We start from the raw sequence: 16,703 nt of genomic DNA, 5'->3' as shown, positions 1-16,703 counted from the left end.
CCCCAGGTGGGGGTAGATCTGCTTTCCTTTGGGATACAGATACTCAATTAATTTTTGATTGGTATTAAAGCTTAATTGCTTCCTCTGCTCTGGGCACCCAGTGATTCTGTAGATTCAAGCTTTTCTCTGCTATGTTAAAGAGTTTTTTCTTTTGGGCAAGGAAGCCATGTGCTGGCACCTTGAAAGGTTAGCCCCCAGTGGTCACCAGATTGTTTTCATTGATACTGGGGATGATGGTTTGATATTGGAAATGCATTGTTTATCCTTTCGAAGCCAGAGGAACAAATGTTCCCATTAAAGAACAAAACACAAGCTACTTTGTTCTTTGGCCTTTCAAGTTTGTTTAAACATCTGTAAAGTTTCAGTTGTCTGGACACTATAATAAAGATTCAAGAAATGGAACATTTCACAGGATCTAGGATGCACACATGGGTGTTCTGTTTCTTTGTTCACCTGGCTTCCTCAGTCATAGCAGACTCTGGCGACCTGCCATGACTTGAAGATTTCCCAGTGACCTTGATTTTCTGTTTTACTTCCCCCTGGTTTGTGCTTCTCCTTTCTCGAGTTCATCCCCAGCCCAGGAAACATGGAACAATTTAGTGAGTGCCAGGGAAGTTCTGTAGAGGATTAAGAACCCAGAAAGAGGTTAACAGGCACTGATTATCAAATGCCACTTGAAAACTCTTGAGAAGAGACTGTGGAGTATGGCAAATACAAAACAGATTCAGACTACTGCATCTGTCCTCCTAGAGCTTCTACCTAGTTGTGGTCCATAGGAAATTTCTAGTAACTATAACTGCCTCATATATAAAAATGCCATTCTCTATGTTTTGTGAGGTATGTAGGGTAGGGAGAGGAATAGATTTCCCTTACTGGTTGCTTCTCTGACCTGTGCCCCTCATGCCCACCCCAGTGAGTTCCGAATTTACCCATGTAGCTGTAGTTTTCTCTGAATAGAAAATATGTAAGGCTTAAGAAACCTTTTGAACAGTAAATCCTGCTGATGATAACTTGCTTTGGGTTAGCATCTCCTATGAGTGAGTTCTGAGAAGAACCAAGAGAGTGGGGATTGTCTTGTGTTCAAAGATTAACACGGGAGTTGGGTTTTGGTATCAGGTTCCACTTGAGGAGGAAGGGCTGACTGATGCACTTGGTAAGTGTGAAGGAGGATAATCAGAGGCTACTGGCCTCCTCCAGAACTGGGCTTTGTACCCATGATTGGACCAGAAGACTGAACAGGCAGGGATGACTGAGGGTGAGCCTTTGAATCCAGAGGAGCCAGGCAGTGTGGGGTCTGTTTAATCCTAGCTCTGATGGCAGCACTTAGAGAGCACTGTTGATGAAGTACTCTTGTATCCTGTGCCAAAAGGCCTGGCTCATGGGAAGGTAGCCTGTGGGGTACTGAGGAAATGTCTGGCAGTTTAGAGGGGCTGGCATTGTCCTCAGAGCCCAGGTGTGCCATCCAGCCCAGGGTTTCTGCTCTGCAGCATCCCGTGGTCCCAGGATAGGTCTTTGGGAAGTTGGTAGCTTCCTTGGCCTTAATGAAGAGGAGTGTTGTGCCAGGAGGCCCTGGAATGCCTACTGTTCCAGGATGTGAGGGGTGGTTAGAATAGAGAAGCCTGATTATCCAAAACCCTGATTCCCAGCTGCCTAAGAAAGATAACTGAGGGGGCTTTGCTTCTGCTTTCAGCAGAAGGCTACCTGCCCAAAGGGCACCTACATTTCTCTTTGTGTTCTCTCAGCCTCTCTTCCATCCAGCTGATAGGCACACATTTGTTTACTTAAAAAAAATCCCATTCACTGGGAGGCTAACGGGGTGAATTAGAGACGGACCCACATGATTCCATAAGGAGCCTTCAGCACTGGACAGTAAACTGAAGGGCTGGCCACACCAATCATGAGCTTGGCAGTGGGTCAGACAGGCATCAAATCTTTTCACCTTTGTCCCTAGAGATGGCAGTGCCTGGCAACGTCTTGATAGGTGTTTGTTGTACATTGAAGGAATGGGAAAGAAGTAATGTTGATAATTTTGAGGTTGGGGCGAGATGTGCATCCAAGAAATTCCCATTGACTATGCTGTGGTACAGATTTGATTATTTTGAATTGAAGTGTAGTGGTCTGTGTGGGACCAGGCCGATGAATTTGCTGAGCCATGTATGATGAGGCTGGTGGGGATAGTAGGTGGAGACAGAGACTTGGAAGCCTGGGAGGCCAGAAAGTTGGTGGTGGTCAAGGGTGTTATCAGGGATTGGAGAAGTGAGCTGGGTTAATATCAAGAGGGCAGTCACCACTATGGAGGGATCAGAAAAATCAAAATGGGCTGAATCAGGAAAGAGTCCCCACAGGTATTAGGAAGATCTGGAGGTCAGATCCAAGGTCTGGAGTTGGTCAAAACTGTTGAAATGGTTAAAATTTTATGAAGGATAGGAGAATTTTGTTAGACCTCTGGTTGCCGTTCTGGTTGACTTTCATTTTACTTCTCGCAGAATGGAGATTTTTACACTCAGAGGTTTCCGACAAGCTGTGGCAGAGGGCAGTCAGGGAAGAAGCAGCCACTGCCAGTCTGGTTCTTCTTTTCCCCCAAACCTGTGTTTGAGAAGATGTCAAGGCTTCCTTGGCTAGGCGGAATGCAGGTGGCTGTGGGAAGCCGCGGAACAAATGGCCCAGGCAGAATAAGATATTTCAGGTAGAAACGTTCCACCCTTTTTCGGTGGTGTAAAGTTTTCGGCTCACAGTAAAATAGCTGAATGGAACCCAAAATATTTTCTATGTCTTTTGTTATCAAATTCAGTGCAGATTAGCATTTAGGGAAATGCTGGTCAGTGAGAAGGCTGCTCCTGGTCCTCACCGCTGTTGCTCACCCTTAAGACTGGCCCTTGTCCTAAGAAGCTCAGAGGTACTGGGGAAAGGGGAGAGGATTCCAATGAAGACAGTTCCCTTGAGCCAGACAACCTTACCCAATTTCTGGTCAGTGACATTGATTTCATGGGCTAGGAGCCTTAAATGGTGTGGGCGCCAAGGAAGTGAAAACAGTGCCTGTTTCTGGTCACCTTCCTGTCCCATGATCTCGCGTACACAGTTCTGGAATTCACGTCCATCTCTAAGAGGTAACCAGCCTTGCCATGATGAGCCAACAGAATAAAGTGGTTGAAAGCAAAGGCAGAAGCTCCTATGGGGGTCAGGGAGCTTGATTTACTAGCTGTAAGACCAGGTCAATTTACCTGTCTAGACCTCAGTTTCTTCATCTGTAAACAGGATGCAATAATAAGAATTCATTTTCCACAGGACTATTGTGAGTGTTGAATAAAATAATCTGTGTTGGCTTATCATCCCAAAGAGCAGATGACCCCAAAGCCATTTCACTTTAAAAGGTGTTTTGCCAGTTTGTGGGGGAATGGGCTAGGTAGCATTATTTTCTTTTTTTCTCAGTGTCATTATGTGAGTGGAAAGGAGAGGCAGGAAGGCAGTGTGTAGGAGGTGACTGAGAGTGGGACAGGTGGTCTCGTTGTAGAGCATGTCCCAGGAAATATGGACCCTGCATGGATAACCAAAAACCTAGGCAATTAAGAAACTGAGCAATGAACTTGATGAATAGTGAATAACCCCATAACCTGAGTAAAGGAAAGGAAATCCTGACTCACTGCTGGCTACATCAATTTTTAGCTTGATGAAATCTCAAGGGAAAAACATTTCTGCACAAGGATTTCAGACTCTTGGGTTATTGCCAGAGCAGAGAAGCTGAGTTTGCACAATGTGCAACAGAGATGCATGGTGTCAGAAGATGCTGACAGACCTCCCTCCGAGAGATGTTTGCCCACACCACTTCCCTTGTTGAGCTAACAAATCCTAGAAAAGAATCCCAAGACTCCTCTTTTGGGCCATGTGTGACTTTAGATCTTTATGTGAGGTTGAACCTGTCCTCATGCTAAACTTGAGCCCTGACCCAGCTGGAACACTACTAACAGTGCAACCGAAGGGAGCCTACTTAACCTGTCTCACACAAGGTAATGCGTAACATGGGGGAAAAAGGGAAAGAGAATGCATTTGCTGGGAGAATAATACTAGCTGCCTGACAAGGAATGTGAAGAACACTGTTTTTTCCTTCCTTTAATGTTGTTTTGTTTTATTTTGTTTTCTGTCTCTTGGTGACTGGCTGAAAGAAATGTGTAGTATTGCTCAGCCTTTACCCCCTGTTAGGTCTTTAAAAAAGATTTTTGTTTAATGTTTTATTTATTTTTGAGACAGAGAGAGACAGAGCATGAGCAGGGGAGGGGCAGAGAGAGAGGGAGACACAGAATCCGAAGCAGGCTCCAGACTCTGAGCCCGACGTGGGGCTCGAACTCATAAACCACGAGATCATGACCTGAGCTGAAGTTGGACACTTAACCAACTGAGCCACCCAGGCACCCCTAAAAATTTTTTTTTAATGCTTATTTATTCTTTAGGGAGAGAGAGAAACAGAGTGTGAGTGGGGGAGGGGCAGAGAGAGAGGGAGACACAGAATCTGAAGCAGGCTCCAGGCTCTGAGCTGTCAGCACAGAACCCAACTCAGGGCTTGAACCCATGAACCACGAAATCATGACCTGAGCCGAAGTCAGACGCTTAACCGACTGAGCCACCCAGGTGCCCCCAGTTAGGTCCTTTTTAAAATCGTGGTTTGAAAGGCTTGAGAGAAAGAGTCATGAGTGTGGGAGCCCCATGGAAGAAAGGCTGTTGCTGGAGTAGGCTGCTGTCAGCTTCCACTCTGGCCATGGCCTCCCTCCTAGCCGGGGCCCTCTGCCACCCTGCTCTCACCATCTCCCTGGGCACAGTTGGCCCCAGCTGCTGCAAACAGGGTGGCCCAGCCAGCTGGAGAGCTGACCATAAGTCATCTTCATAAGTGCCAGGTGGGTTTGAGTCCCAGTTTGAAGTCGAACTGAGGCACCTGACTATTTACCTTCAGTTCACAGGGCTTTATGATTAGAGATAGGCTCAGGAGTCCTAAGGAGATGGTGACACCTAGTTTTTCCTTCAAACCCATTTCATTTTCTGGGGGCTCTCCCCCAGTTAGCCATGGGGACAATCCATGAGGGTGCTTTTAGGGACAGATTCAGATGATATGTGCTGCTGGGTTTTAACTTTCTGAAATATATACATGCATAAGTGGAAGTCATCTCGTTTAAACTTAGTCACAAGGGACACTGTATTACCTCCCTTTGTATAAGTGAAGAAACTGAAGTTCTATCACTTGCCCAGTTTCATAGAACTTATTAGTTCTCATTGCCCTCCCTCATTGGCAGGGAGGGCAAACACTGTGAGAGGCAGAATCTGCAGGAAGAGCAAGAGCAGTGTGGTTGAGGTCGGGGTGGAACCTTGTCACGCAGCCCCCTTGGGTGGATTTCATGTGCCTCTAAATTAAGCAGGGAGCACTTTGGGATTGTCTCCTACCTAGATGAGGTATACATCTCCCATATCCCTAGCTGAAAGTTGGGGTGTGTGTGTGGTGGGGCTCCTGACATGAGTTTGTTCATTCTCTCATTCTCGTCATGGCCTGGCATGGTGGTGACAGTCAAGGCCCAGTGCTGCATGAAGTCAGGACAGTCTCACCTCCCAGGCATGTGTTTCCTTGTGAGATGAGAGCAGAGCATGAACCCAGTGGGAATATGCCCTCCTTCCCCCATTCTGCCTCAGACTGAGGATAGATGAGTTTGTAGAGCTCTGGCACCACCATGGGAGATGGTTAATAAGCTTTCTGCCCACAGCAGCTGTGCCAACACTTCCTTCATGTTGAAAACAGCCACTCCTGACCTGTCGACTGTATCCGGGGGCTTAGTGGAAGCTATTTTCCCCATTGGCCAATCATATCCTTCCCATGCAATATCTGAGACCGTGAGGACTGCCAATAGACCTTCTTGGCACCAGGCCTTGAATAGTTCACTTCCTGACTTCAGCCTCTAAATGTCCTTACAAAACATGGAATAGTGCTGTTATTCCTGTTGTCCCCCACTGTCCCAAGGCAGTTTTGTAGAAAATATATTGCCAGTGAGTTTAGTACAAGGCTGGGGCACGTCAGGGAGATAAATTGTCAGTACTACTGTCTTGCAGATGGAATCCATTTACTACTTTGTGGTGGGAGACATTCCTGAGCAAACCAAGGAGCTTCTCCTTCAGAAGGCTTTGGAGATCCCATGTCCTGTCTGCACAGTGTCCTTCAATGCCAGAGGAGAAGGCACTATAGCGTTCTTAAAGGATCTGAGTGCCAAGACCCACAGCAGGTAGGCAGAAAACATGCTCTTGAGTGACAGTGGGTGAGCTGCCTACTTCTGCAAGGTCAGCAGTGGTTTTCCTAACTGGTTTGTTCCTATGTTCTCCTCTTTCCAGTGGTCTTTAGTCTTCGTGGCCTTTTCTTTTCTACCCTATATTAGTATCTTGCCTTGTTATTGCTTTGACATCAGGGGTCCTTGCTGCCCCTGGAAAGACTGCTCCTTCCAAGGCTAGCTAATTCCTAGGGAGCATAAGTGACCCAGGAGTGCACTTTTGTATGTAGGTTAACTGATCCAGAGCCCGCTGTGATGCCTACGGGCACTCACACTCAATACTGCAAGCCAGGCCAGGTAGCAGACAACTTGGGGTAGCTCCTATACCCCAGAACCCACTGAAATTATTCAGCCAGCCAATCCTAAACCTGCTTCCTCTCCCTCACCCATTCCATCCTCCTGCAAAATCCACAATAAAGACTCTTGCTCATGTTTTCTTCTTGTTCTCTCAAGCCTCCTGACTGTCCCTGGTGCTGCCCTGTGTGGCCCTGTGTGGTGTGGTGTGCTGTGTCCCCTCATCTTGGGAACTGAGTAGTCAGTTTTGGTTGCCATAATAAATACCACAGACTGGGTGGCTTGAACAACAGAAATTTGTTTCTCACACTTGTGGAGGCTGGAAAGTTCAAGATCAAGGTGCTGGCTGATTCAGTTTCTGGTGAGAGCTCTCTTCCTGGCTTGTAGACAGCTGCTTTCTTAACTATATCCTCTCATGGGAGGGAATGAGGGTAGGAAGGATGAAGGGAAAAAGAGAGAGAGAGAGAGGGGAGAGAGAGACAGACAGACAGGGAGAAAGAAAGCAGGAGCATGCCTGTAAGCTCTCTGGTGTATCTTCTTAAAAGGAGATTAATCTCACTGGATCAGGACCTTCTGACCTCATTTAACTTTAATTACCTCCTAAGGCTCTATTTCCAAATATGGTCAAATACAGTTACATTGGGGGTTAAGGCTTCAACATATGAATTTAGGGGGCGGAGGATGCAACTCAGTCTATAGCAGGGACTGTGAATAGCAAACTGTATTTTCAGTGGCAGCTAAACTGATCTAATGGCCTCATCATACCTGAATAATAAAAGGGCCTACATTCTAAAACATACCCACCACCTTGTCTGTGTGCATAGGTTTAGGTCCCTTGTGGAGGGAGAGCAGCTACCTATGTGGTTATAAGGAGAATGACTGAGTCCTTTCCTAAGTTAGCCTGTCTGAAATGGGTACAATTCCTGCCCTTGAGCATTTGTTCCCAAATTTAATTGCTCATCGTATTTGACTGAGGAGCTTGTTAATAATTCAGAGGTCAAGCCATAACCAGTAAATAAATCGAATTAGTAATAAAAAATCTCCCAAAAAAACAAGAGTCCAGGGTCAGATGGCTTTCCAGGGGAATTCTACCAAACATTTAAGGAAGAGTTAATGCCTATTCTCTTGAAGCTGTTCCAAAAAATAGAAATGGAAGGAAAACTTCCAAACTCTTTCTATGAAGCCAGCATTACCTTGATTCTAAAACCAGATGGAGACCCCACTAAAAAGGAGAACTATAGACCAATTTCCCTGATGAACATGGATGCAAAAATCCTCAACAAGATATTTGCCAACTGTATCCAACAATACATAAAAAAAATTGTTCACCATGACCAAGTAGGATTTATACCTGGGATGCAGGGCTGGTTCAATATCCAGAAAACAATCAGTGTGATTCATCACATCAATAAAAGAAAGGACAAGAACTATATGATCCTCTCAGTAGATGCAGAGAACGCATTTGACAAAATACAGCATCCTTTCTTGATAAAAACCCTCAAGAAAGTAGGGATAGAAGGATCATACCTTGAGGTAATAAAAGCCATATACAAAAGACCCAATGCTAATATCATCCTCAATGGGGAAAAACTGAGAGCTTTCCCCCTAAGGTCAGGAACAAGACAGGGATGTCCACTCTTGCCACTGTTTTTCAACATAGTATTGGAAGCCTTAGCCTCTGCAATCAGACAACACAAACAAATAAAAGGCATCCAAATAGGCTAGGAGGAGGTCAAACTTTCACTTTTCCCAGATGACATGATACTCTATATGGAAAACCCAAAAGATTCCACCAAAACACTGCTAGAACTGATTCATGAATTCAGGAAAGTTGCAGGATATAAAATCAGTACACAGAAATCAGTTGCATTCCTATACATCAACAATGAAGCAACAGAAAGAGAAATCAAGGAATCAATCCCATTTACAATTCCACCAAAAGCCATAAAATACCTAGGAGTAAATCTAACCAAAGAGGTAAAAAATCTATACACTGAAAACTATAGAAAGCTCATGAAAGAAATTGAAGAAGACACAAAGAAATGGAAAAAGATTCCATGCTCCTGGATAGGAAGAATAAATATTGTTAAAATGTTGATACTACCCAAAGCAATCTATATATTCAATGCAATCCCTATCAAAATAACACCAGCATTCTTCACAGAGCTAGAACAGATAATCCTAAAATTTGTATGGAACCAGAAAAGACCCCAAATAGCCAAAGCAATCCTGAAAAAGAAAACCAAAGCAGGAGGCATCACAATCCCAGACTTCAAGCTATACTTCAAAGTTGTAATCATCAAGACAGTATGGTATTGGCACAAGAACAGACAATCAGATCAATGGAACAGAATAAAGAACCCAGAAATGGACACACAAACGTATGGCCAACCAATCTTTGACAAAGCAGGACAGAATATCCAATGGAATAAAGTGGTGCTGGGAAAACTGGACAACGACATGCAGAAGAATGAACCTGGACCACTTTCTTACACCATACACAAAAATAAACTCAAAATGGATGAAAGACCTAAATGTAAGACAAGAAGCCATAAAAATCCTCGAGGAGAAAGCAGGCAAAAACCTCTTTGATCTTGGCCACAGCAACTTCTTACTCAACACGTTTCCAGAGACAAGGGAAACAAAAGCAAAAATGAACTACTGGGACCTCATCAAAATAAAAAGCTTCTGCACGGTGAAGGAAACAATCAGCAAAACTAAAAGGCAACCGATGGAATGGGAAAAGATATTTGCAAACAACATATCAGATAAAGGGTTAGTATCCAAAATCTATAAAGAACTTCTCAAACTCCACACCCAAAAAACAAATAATCCGGTGAAGAAATGGGCAAAAGACATGAATAGACACTTCTCCAAAGAAGACATCCAGATGGCCAACTGACACATGAAAAAATGCTCAACATCACTCATCATCAGGGAAATACAAATCAAAGCCACCACAATGAGATACCACCTTACACCTGTCAGAATGGCTAGCATTAACAACTCAGGCAACAACAGATGTTGGCAAGAATGTGGGGAAAGAGGATTTCTTTTGCACTGTTGGTGCGAATGCAAGCTGGTGCAGCCACTCTGGAAAACAGGATGGAGGTTCCTCAAAAAATTAAAAATAGAACTACCCTATGACCCAGCAATTGCACTACTAGGTATTTATCCAAGGGATACAAGGATGCTGTTCCGAAGGGACACATGCACCCCCATGTTTATAGCAGCACTATCAACAATAGCCAAAGTATGGAAAGAGCCCAAATGTCCATTGAGGAATGAATGGATAGAGAAGATGAGGTATATATATACAATGGAGTATAACTCGGCAATCAAAAAGAATGAAATCTTGCCATTTGCAACTACATGGATGGAACTAGATAGTGTTATGCTAAGTGAAATTAGAGAAAGACAAATATATGACTTCACTCATATGAGGACTTTAAGATATAAAGCAGATGAACATAAGGGAAGGGAAGCAAAAATAATACAAAAATAGGGAGGGGAACAAAACAGAAGAGACTCTTAAATATGGAGAACAAACTAGGGTTACTGGGGGGGTTGTGGGAGGGGGGATGGGCTAAATGGGTAAGGGGCACTAAGGAATCTACTCCTGAAATCATTGTTGCACTATATGCTAACTAATTTGGATGTAAATTTAAAAAAATAAAATAATAATTCAGAGGTCAAGGGCTTAACCTTACAGGCTGATACTTCTATATAATAGAGGAGATCCTGGGGATATGCATTTAATCATTCACTTTGAATAAGAGCTGCCTAGGGAGTTTGATTAAAATGCAAATATCTTGGCCACAGCCCCAGAGATCCTGATTTGTGAGATCTAGGGAGGGCCAAGAATATTCATTCTTAACCAGACCCCTGGTGACTCTGAGGACCACTGCTCTGGCTTCTCTTAGGGCCCTTTGACAATCTTTTAACATTAGGTGCTTCAATTTTGGGTTCCTAACCACCTCCCCCCAATAAAGAGGGGGCGCACTGTCCTACTTTTGCTAGTAGAGAGAGTAAAAGTGAATTGGCAGGACCATCTGTCTTGCTAGTCTTCTGCTTAATTCATGTAGGGCACTTTCTGTGGGCAGGTGAGGGGTTAGGGCATAATTTAACATGGGAGAAGCTGCAGTTTAGGCTGAGCACCATCAAGTGAGTTTTGCAGAAGAGGATGACACATAGACATGCTTTTCTGTCTCTGTTTTGGCCCTCGTGGATGAGCCTGACCCACAACCAGCAGTGCTCCTGCCTGCTCTGCCCCCAGCCAGACCGCTGTGTCTCTTGCTTGGCCTCTGCACACCTTTGGTTTTTGAGTTCTAGCTGTGGTGCAGTTTGTATGGACTATAAAGGGCATGTCCTGAGCTGCTCAGGCTTGCAAGGAGGCTGGACTCTTGGTTCCCTTGTGCCCGAGTCTGTCTAAACAGAGCCACCCAGCTGCAAAGCACGTTTTGCTTTCTTGCACAAATAAGGTTGTATTAGCCAGAGGAAATGTCTGCCCTGTTCTCTTTTATAATCTGGAGAACAGGTCCTGGGCACCGAAGTCCTGGGCACTCAGAGTGTGGGACCTGGTAGGACACACCTCAGCCCTCCCCACTCTGCTGGGTAAGGAGGTCACAGGACAAAAGCAGCTGGCCATTTCCGCTCTGGTGGAAGCACCTGCGGGAGGCAGGAGTGGCCAGGTTAAGGGTCCATTGTCCTCATGAGGGGCTATTGGAACAAGGCTGGCTTGTTTAGTGCCATCAAGTCATTGTTCTAGTCTTACCTGAAACCCTTTAGAAATAAATAGGGATGAGGCTTCCCGTGGCCCAGGAGAAGCCTCCACATCTCTTCTATCACCCATGCATCTGTCTGTCCATCTCAACTTGTGCTTCAGGATTCTCTTCGTGCTCAGTAACAGGCCGAGGTGGAACTTTAAGGGGCTGGAGGAGCATTACCCAGAAATCTTCTGATAATCTGAAAGAAATTACCTGCTATCACTGACTTTTTGGATTCCAGATAATTGGTGTCATGGGTGTGCTTAGCCTATCATTTTGTAGATTACCCCAGTGCTTCTTGAGCTTTATCATGCACACGAATCCCCTAGGGATCTTATTAAAGTGCTTATTCTGACTCAGCAGATCCAGGTAGGGCCCAGGAATGTGCATCTCTAACTAGTTGCCAGTGCTGTTGCTGCTCCTGGGACCACATTTTGAGGAGTCAGGCCTTAAAAACTAGTCCACACAAGAATTTTTTTCATTAGTGCTTCTGCTTACACTCAAGGGAAGTTTGTGTTTGCCAAGTTAAAGTTGACTGAAGCCCTTTGGCAATTGACAGTTGAGCCAATGGTGCTTGTTGTCGCCAGCTTTCAACACTGAACCCACAGGGCCACAGGCACTGTTGGGGCCTCATTAGACTGTTGGCTTGTCAACACTGTGTTGACATGATTGAACCTGGGAACAGAAGATAAATAAAGCAGAAGGTATCATTTTTCCAGGGTCAATAAATACAATTTGGTTGGCCTAATTACCCTCTAATGAGGAGAAGAGTCATCTGTTAAAATCCCAGTACATTTGCAGCTCTCTCTTCTCTTTTGCCTCCCTGTCTTTTGTTTGGGGGAATTGATCAGGTACACGGAAAAGCAGTGAAACATCTAAGATGCTCAGTACCACAGCAGAGCAAGTTCATAGTCCTGGGAGAATGAATAGACATACACAAATACCACGATTAGCCTAATGTTGCAAATTTCTTCATGTTTCAGATTCCATGCCTTTGCAGAGAGAACAGAGTGTGTGGAATTTCCTGCATCTGCCTTAAAGGATGGTGACAGTGTAAATACTTGGAATTCAAGGAAACTGAAAGGAAAACCCCCTCCAGGTACCTGGGGTAGAAAAAACAGCAACAACAATAAACAACAACAACACAGTGTGGTTTATATCTTAACTTCAGATTTTCTGTATGCTTGGGAAATAAAGCACCACGTAGGGACCAATGGTATCCTTTTTATTATTTATATGGTCCAGGGGAAGTTCATGATGGTAATGATGAATTTATCAGCTCAGCAACCAGGCATAAGTTTGTTACCCAGGGAAGTGGCCTAAGTAGTATGTGTTGAACTAATATGAGAACCTTCTGGAGATGTAGTCCTGGTGTGTCAGTGCTGGACTTAGTTCCTGGTAAGGCAGAGCTCCTGTGCTGTGCCCAGGTTAGCTGGATGCTGTGGTGAGGATCCCTGCAGTTCTTGGGAGTTTTCTGCTGCCCAGCCTGTCAGTGACAGCAGGGCTTGTAGATTCATGTGCAGGCCTCTTATGAGGGCCAGGCATGCACAGGAACCTTTGTGGAGGCAGAGTGAACCTCCCCCTTCATTCAAAGAGTGTCATCAGAGATTTAACAGGCATGGGGAAGGAGGTCACAAAATCAGTGAGAAATAGGTTCAGAAAAAATGGTACTAGAAGGTTACTCAGAAAGCCAAGAGATGGGACTTTCTTTGGAGCTGCTGACATTGCAAAGTGCCAAAGACACCGAGTGAGCTCTGCTGAGAAAAGCAAGGAAGGAAGGGATTGAGAGGTGATGCGGCATGGTGCCGTTGGAGGTCTGAAAAAGGCCCATCGCCCCCTCCACCCTCCTACATTTGAAGTTATTGGCAGAGATTTCTAGCTTCAGTATAAGGCAAGAACTACTCTCTGGGAGAAGAGAAGAAGCTGCAGGACACATCTGCGTGACAGGTTTCTTTGTTTATATAACAGTACTGCACCTGAGGAGGACACAGTTGCGTAAAGGGACAGGTGGTCAGGTGGAGGCGAAGGAGAGGGGTCAAATCACAAAGCCTGTCCCTGACACATACTTTGTGGATTCAGATTCTCAGTGTCCCACAGGAGCAGGGAAGAGTTTCCACTAGGTCTCATTGGCGGCCCTGATTTAGGTAACTTACGCCCTTGTTCTGTTGGTGAAGTGGGTTTCTTCAGAGAGTTTGAGAAAATGTCAATTGTCAAGGAAGATTAATGCTAATCTAGCAAAAACAGTTAATTCAGGATGTATGCCATGCCTACTGAAAGTATTTTACAAGATTAAGCCTAGTGGGCAATATTTCAATCAGGGTAAAGAATGTGAGATGTCCCAGTTCCCCAAGGCATGCCAATTTCTGTAAAGGGGTTTAATTTTGGCTTATGTGTTCCTTGGCAACTTAGTTATAAAGGGAAACCTATCTGGCTGCATAGCTTACATTTGCAGCAACTACCATCATCCCAAACCTGTGAATCATGCAAATTAAATTATAGATTAAAACATTTTCTTGGAATGAAGTGCTCAGACTGTGGCCTGCCATTCAGATGCCATTTCAGCGATCCCACATTCTGAATCTGAGGAGAGAGCCCGAATCCTAAATCTGCAATCTTGTCTCCTCTATCCGTCACAGTGTCCCAGAAATGCCAACATTGCATTTCTCCTATTCAAAAACTGCCCAGAAATCCTTTGACACAGTCTTTTGGTTTGGAAAATAAGTGGTTTCCAATCTGACCCAAGGCCTCAGAGGCAGATGTTCAGGCCTTCCTGCTCAGTTCCCTTTCCCTATTTCCCACTATCGAGGTCAAGCATTTATCAGTATGAGTTTGCCTGGGCCCCTCTCCAGGCTGGGGAGAGAGGATGCCTCCTCAGGAGTTCATTGTGCCACCTGTTGTATAGAAAGAAGAGACTGTCAATTGAAGGGTTAGAGGGACACTGCTCAGAGAACTGACCTGGAAGAGATTTCCTGCTGTTACCGACTCTCTGGGTTCCAGATAATTGGCATGACTTACCATTACCCCGTGCACTATACGAATGCAGAAAAACTGTAGTCAAGATAAAGAATCATTTTAAAAATTGTAGTAACATATATGTAACATAAAATTTGTCATCTTAACTTTTTTTTAAGTGTACCGTTCAGGAGTGCTACGTGCACTCACATTGCTGGGCAGCCAACTCCAAGGCTCTTCTCATCTGCAAAGCTGTACCCATTAAAACAGCAAATCCCCATTTCCCCTCCTCCAGCCCCTGGCATCTGCCATTCTACTTTCTGTCTCTGAATTTGGCTACTTTAGATACCTCATGTAAGTGGGATCATACAGTATCATTTTGTGTCTGGCTTATTTTACTTTAACCTATGTCCTTAAAGTTCATCCATGTTGTAGCATGCATCAGAATTTCCTCCCTTTTGAAAGCTGAATAATCTTCTCTTGCATGTATAGACCACATTTTTTTTTTATCCATTTATCCATTGATGGACACTCAGGCTGTTTCCGCCTTTCGGCTACCGTGCATGATGCTGCTGTGAACACACATATACAACTATCCCTTTGAGACTCTGCTTTCAATTATTTGGGGTATATACCCCACTCATCATGTATGGTAATTCTATTTTTAACTTTTGTGGAACCTCCACCTTGTTCACTATAGTGGCTGCTCTGTTTTACACTCCCACCGACAGTGCATAGGTTTTCCACTTCCTCACTAATACGTGTTATTTTCTGGTTTTTGGCTTGTTTACTTTTTGGTTTTGGTTAATAGCTATCCTAGGTGTGAAGTGGTATCTTGTGGTTTTGATTTGCATTTTCCTATTGATTAGTGATATTGAGCATCTTTTCATGTGCTTGTTTAATACAATAGTGCAGTGTTTTAAAAGTTCAAAGTTAGTGCAAAAAATCCAGCAATGATTTGTTAGGTCATACGGTAGCCTAAGGTAAAGGGAAAAAGTGTGTGCCTCTATACACATTTTATTTGTTTGTTTGTTTATTTATTTAAATGTTTATTTTTGAGAGAAAGATAGAGTGTGAGTTGGGGAAGGGCAGAGAGGGAGGCACAGAATCCAAAGCAGGCTCTAGACTCTGAGCTGTCAACACAGAGCCTGATGCAGAGCTTTAACTCATGAACCACGAGACCATGACCTGAGCTGAAGTTGTATGGTTAACCTACTGAGCCACCCAGGTGCCCCATGTACATGTTTTAATTTATTATTTTTAATGATTGTTTCTTGGTTATTAAAGTAGTTGAAAAATATTGAAGAATTGAAACATAGGTGTATTGAAATGACATTATTTAAAATTTTTTTTTTAACGTTTATTTATTTTTGAGACAGAGAGAGACAGAGCATGAACAGGGGAGGGGCAGAGAGAGAGGGAGACACAGAATCTGAAACAGCCTGCAGGCTCTGAGCGGTCAGCACAGAGCCCAATGCGGGGCTCGAACTCACGGACCATGAAATCATGACCTGAGCCGGTCGGACGCTTAACCGACAAAGCCACCCAGGTGCCCCAAAATGACATTATTTTAAATTTAAGTGTTTTGGGAGTTCATTCATAGCTTTTGCTGAAGTTTTATATTCATCAAGCATGGTACTGTTCACTTGGCTCTGCCCCACCTTGTAACCTCACTTTTGCACAGGACCCCTACTTTCTGTCTGAGGCCCCTGTCTCAATGTTTGTTGCCTTTTTAGAGCAACACATATTTGCTCTCAGTTGAGTCCTCAAAGATACCTCTCCCCTGCCTTTTCTTGGGTTTCTCTGTCCCCTCAGTATATATGTTACCTTTCTGAGGACTCTTTCCTGATGATCCTCTCCATTCTGTTCTCTCAGATTGCTTATAAGGCATCTATCTGCTTGTGGCCTATGAGTCACTGACAGGACAGCATCTTTTAGTCATAGTTTGGGAAGGGTCCAGAAACCAGGGCAGACAAGAATCTCTCTTCACAAACTCTGATGTGCAAGATAGATCAGTTAAAAATTTCATAATGATTTTTTATTACCACCTCACTCTCATTTTTTCACACATTAGGGGAAAATGTGCTTTCCCCTCGCTGTGGGCATCTCTGGAAACCACAAGCACAGAGTAATGACAAAGGGAAAGAGTGTGTGTGTGTGTGTGTGTGTGTGTGTGTGTGTGTGTATGTGTGTGTGTGTAGGGTACAGTAGTCATATTGCAAAGGTCATGACATGACCTTGGCTATCCACATTTCCTGAAGCAAATCTCCATGTTTTAAGAAAGGAATGGTTTGTCACCTGCAAAAGGGTGGGGCTAGGTCACTGGCCAGCATTGGACTCTCAGGACATTGGTAGTATTTGGCTGGGTGGATTATAATCTCAGGCTCCCATGAGT

At 44.3% G+C, this 16,703-nt stretch overlaps 1 protein-coding gene across 3 annotated transcripts in view; it reads left to right on the top strand.

Annotated features, from left to right (window-relative positions):
* VWA3B (von Willebrand factor A domain containing 3B) overlaps positions 1 to 16,703 on the top strand; it is a 205,268-nt gene that overhangs the window by 28,204 nt on the left and 160,361 nt on the right. For all 3 annotated transcript variants that reach the window (XM_042932057.1, XM_042932058.1, XM_042932059.1), the window contains exons 6-7: positions 6,085 to 6,254; positions 12,340 to 12,455. In XM_042932057.1, the coding sequence (XP_042787991.1) occupies positions 6,085 to 6,254; positions 12,340 to 12,455 (286 nt within the window). The remainder of the gene's footprint in view (positions 1 to 6,084; positions 6,255 to 12,339; positions 12,456 to 16,703) is intronic.

This window comes from Panthera leo, chromosome A3, assembly GCF_018350215.1.
Source record: "Panthera leo isolate Ple1 chromosome A3, P.leo_Ple1_pat1.1, whole genome shotgun sequence".
Lineage (NCBI taxonomy): Eukaryota > Metazoa > Chordata > Mammalia > Carnivora > Felidae > Panthera > Panthera leo.
The sequence above is the reverse complement of the archived record's forward strand: the minus strand, read 5'-3'. Positions and strand labels throughout refer to the sequence as shown.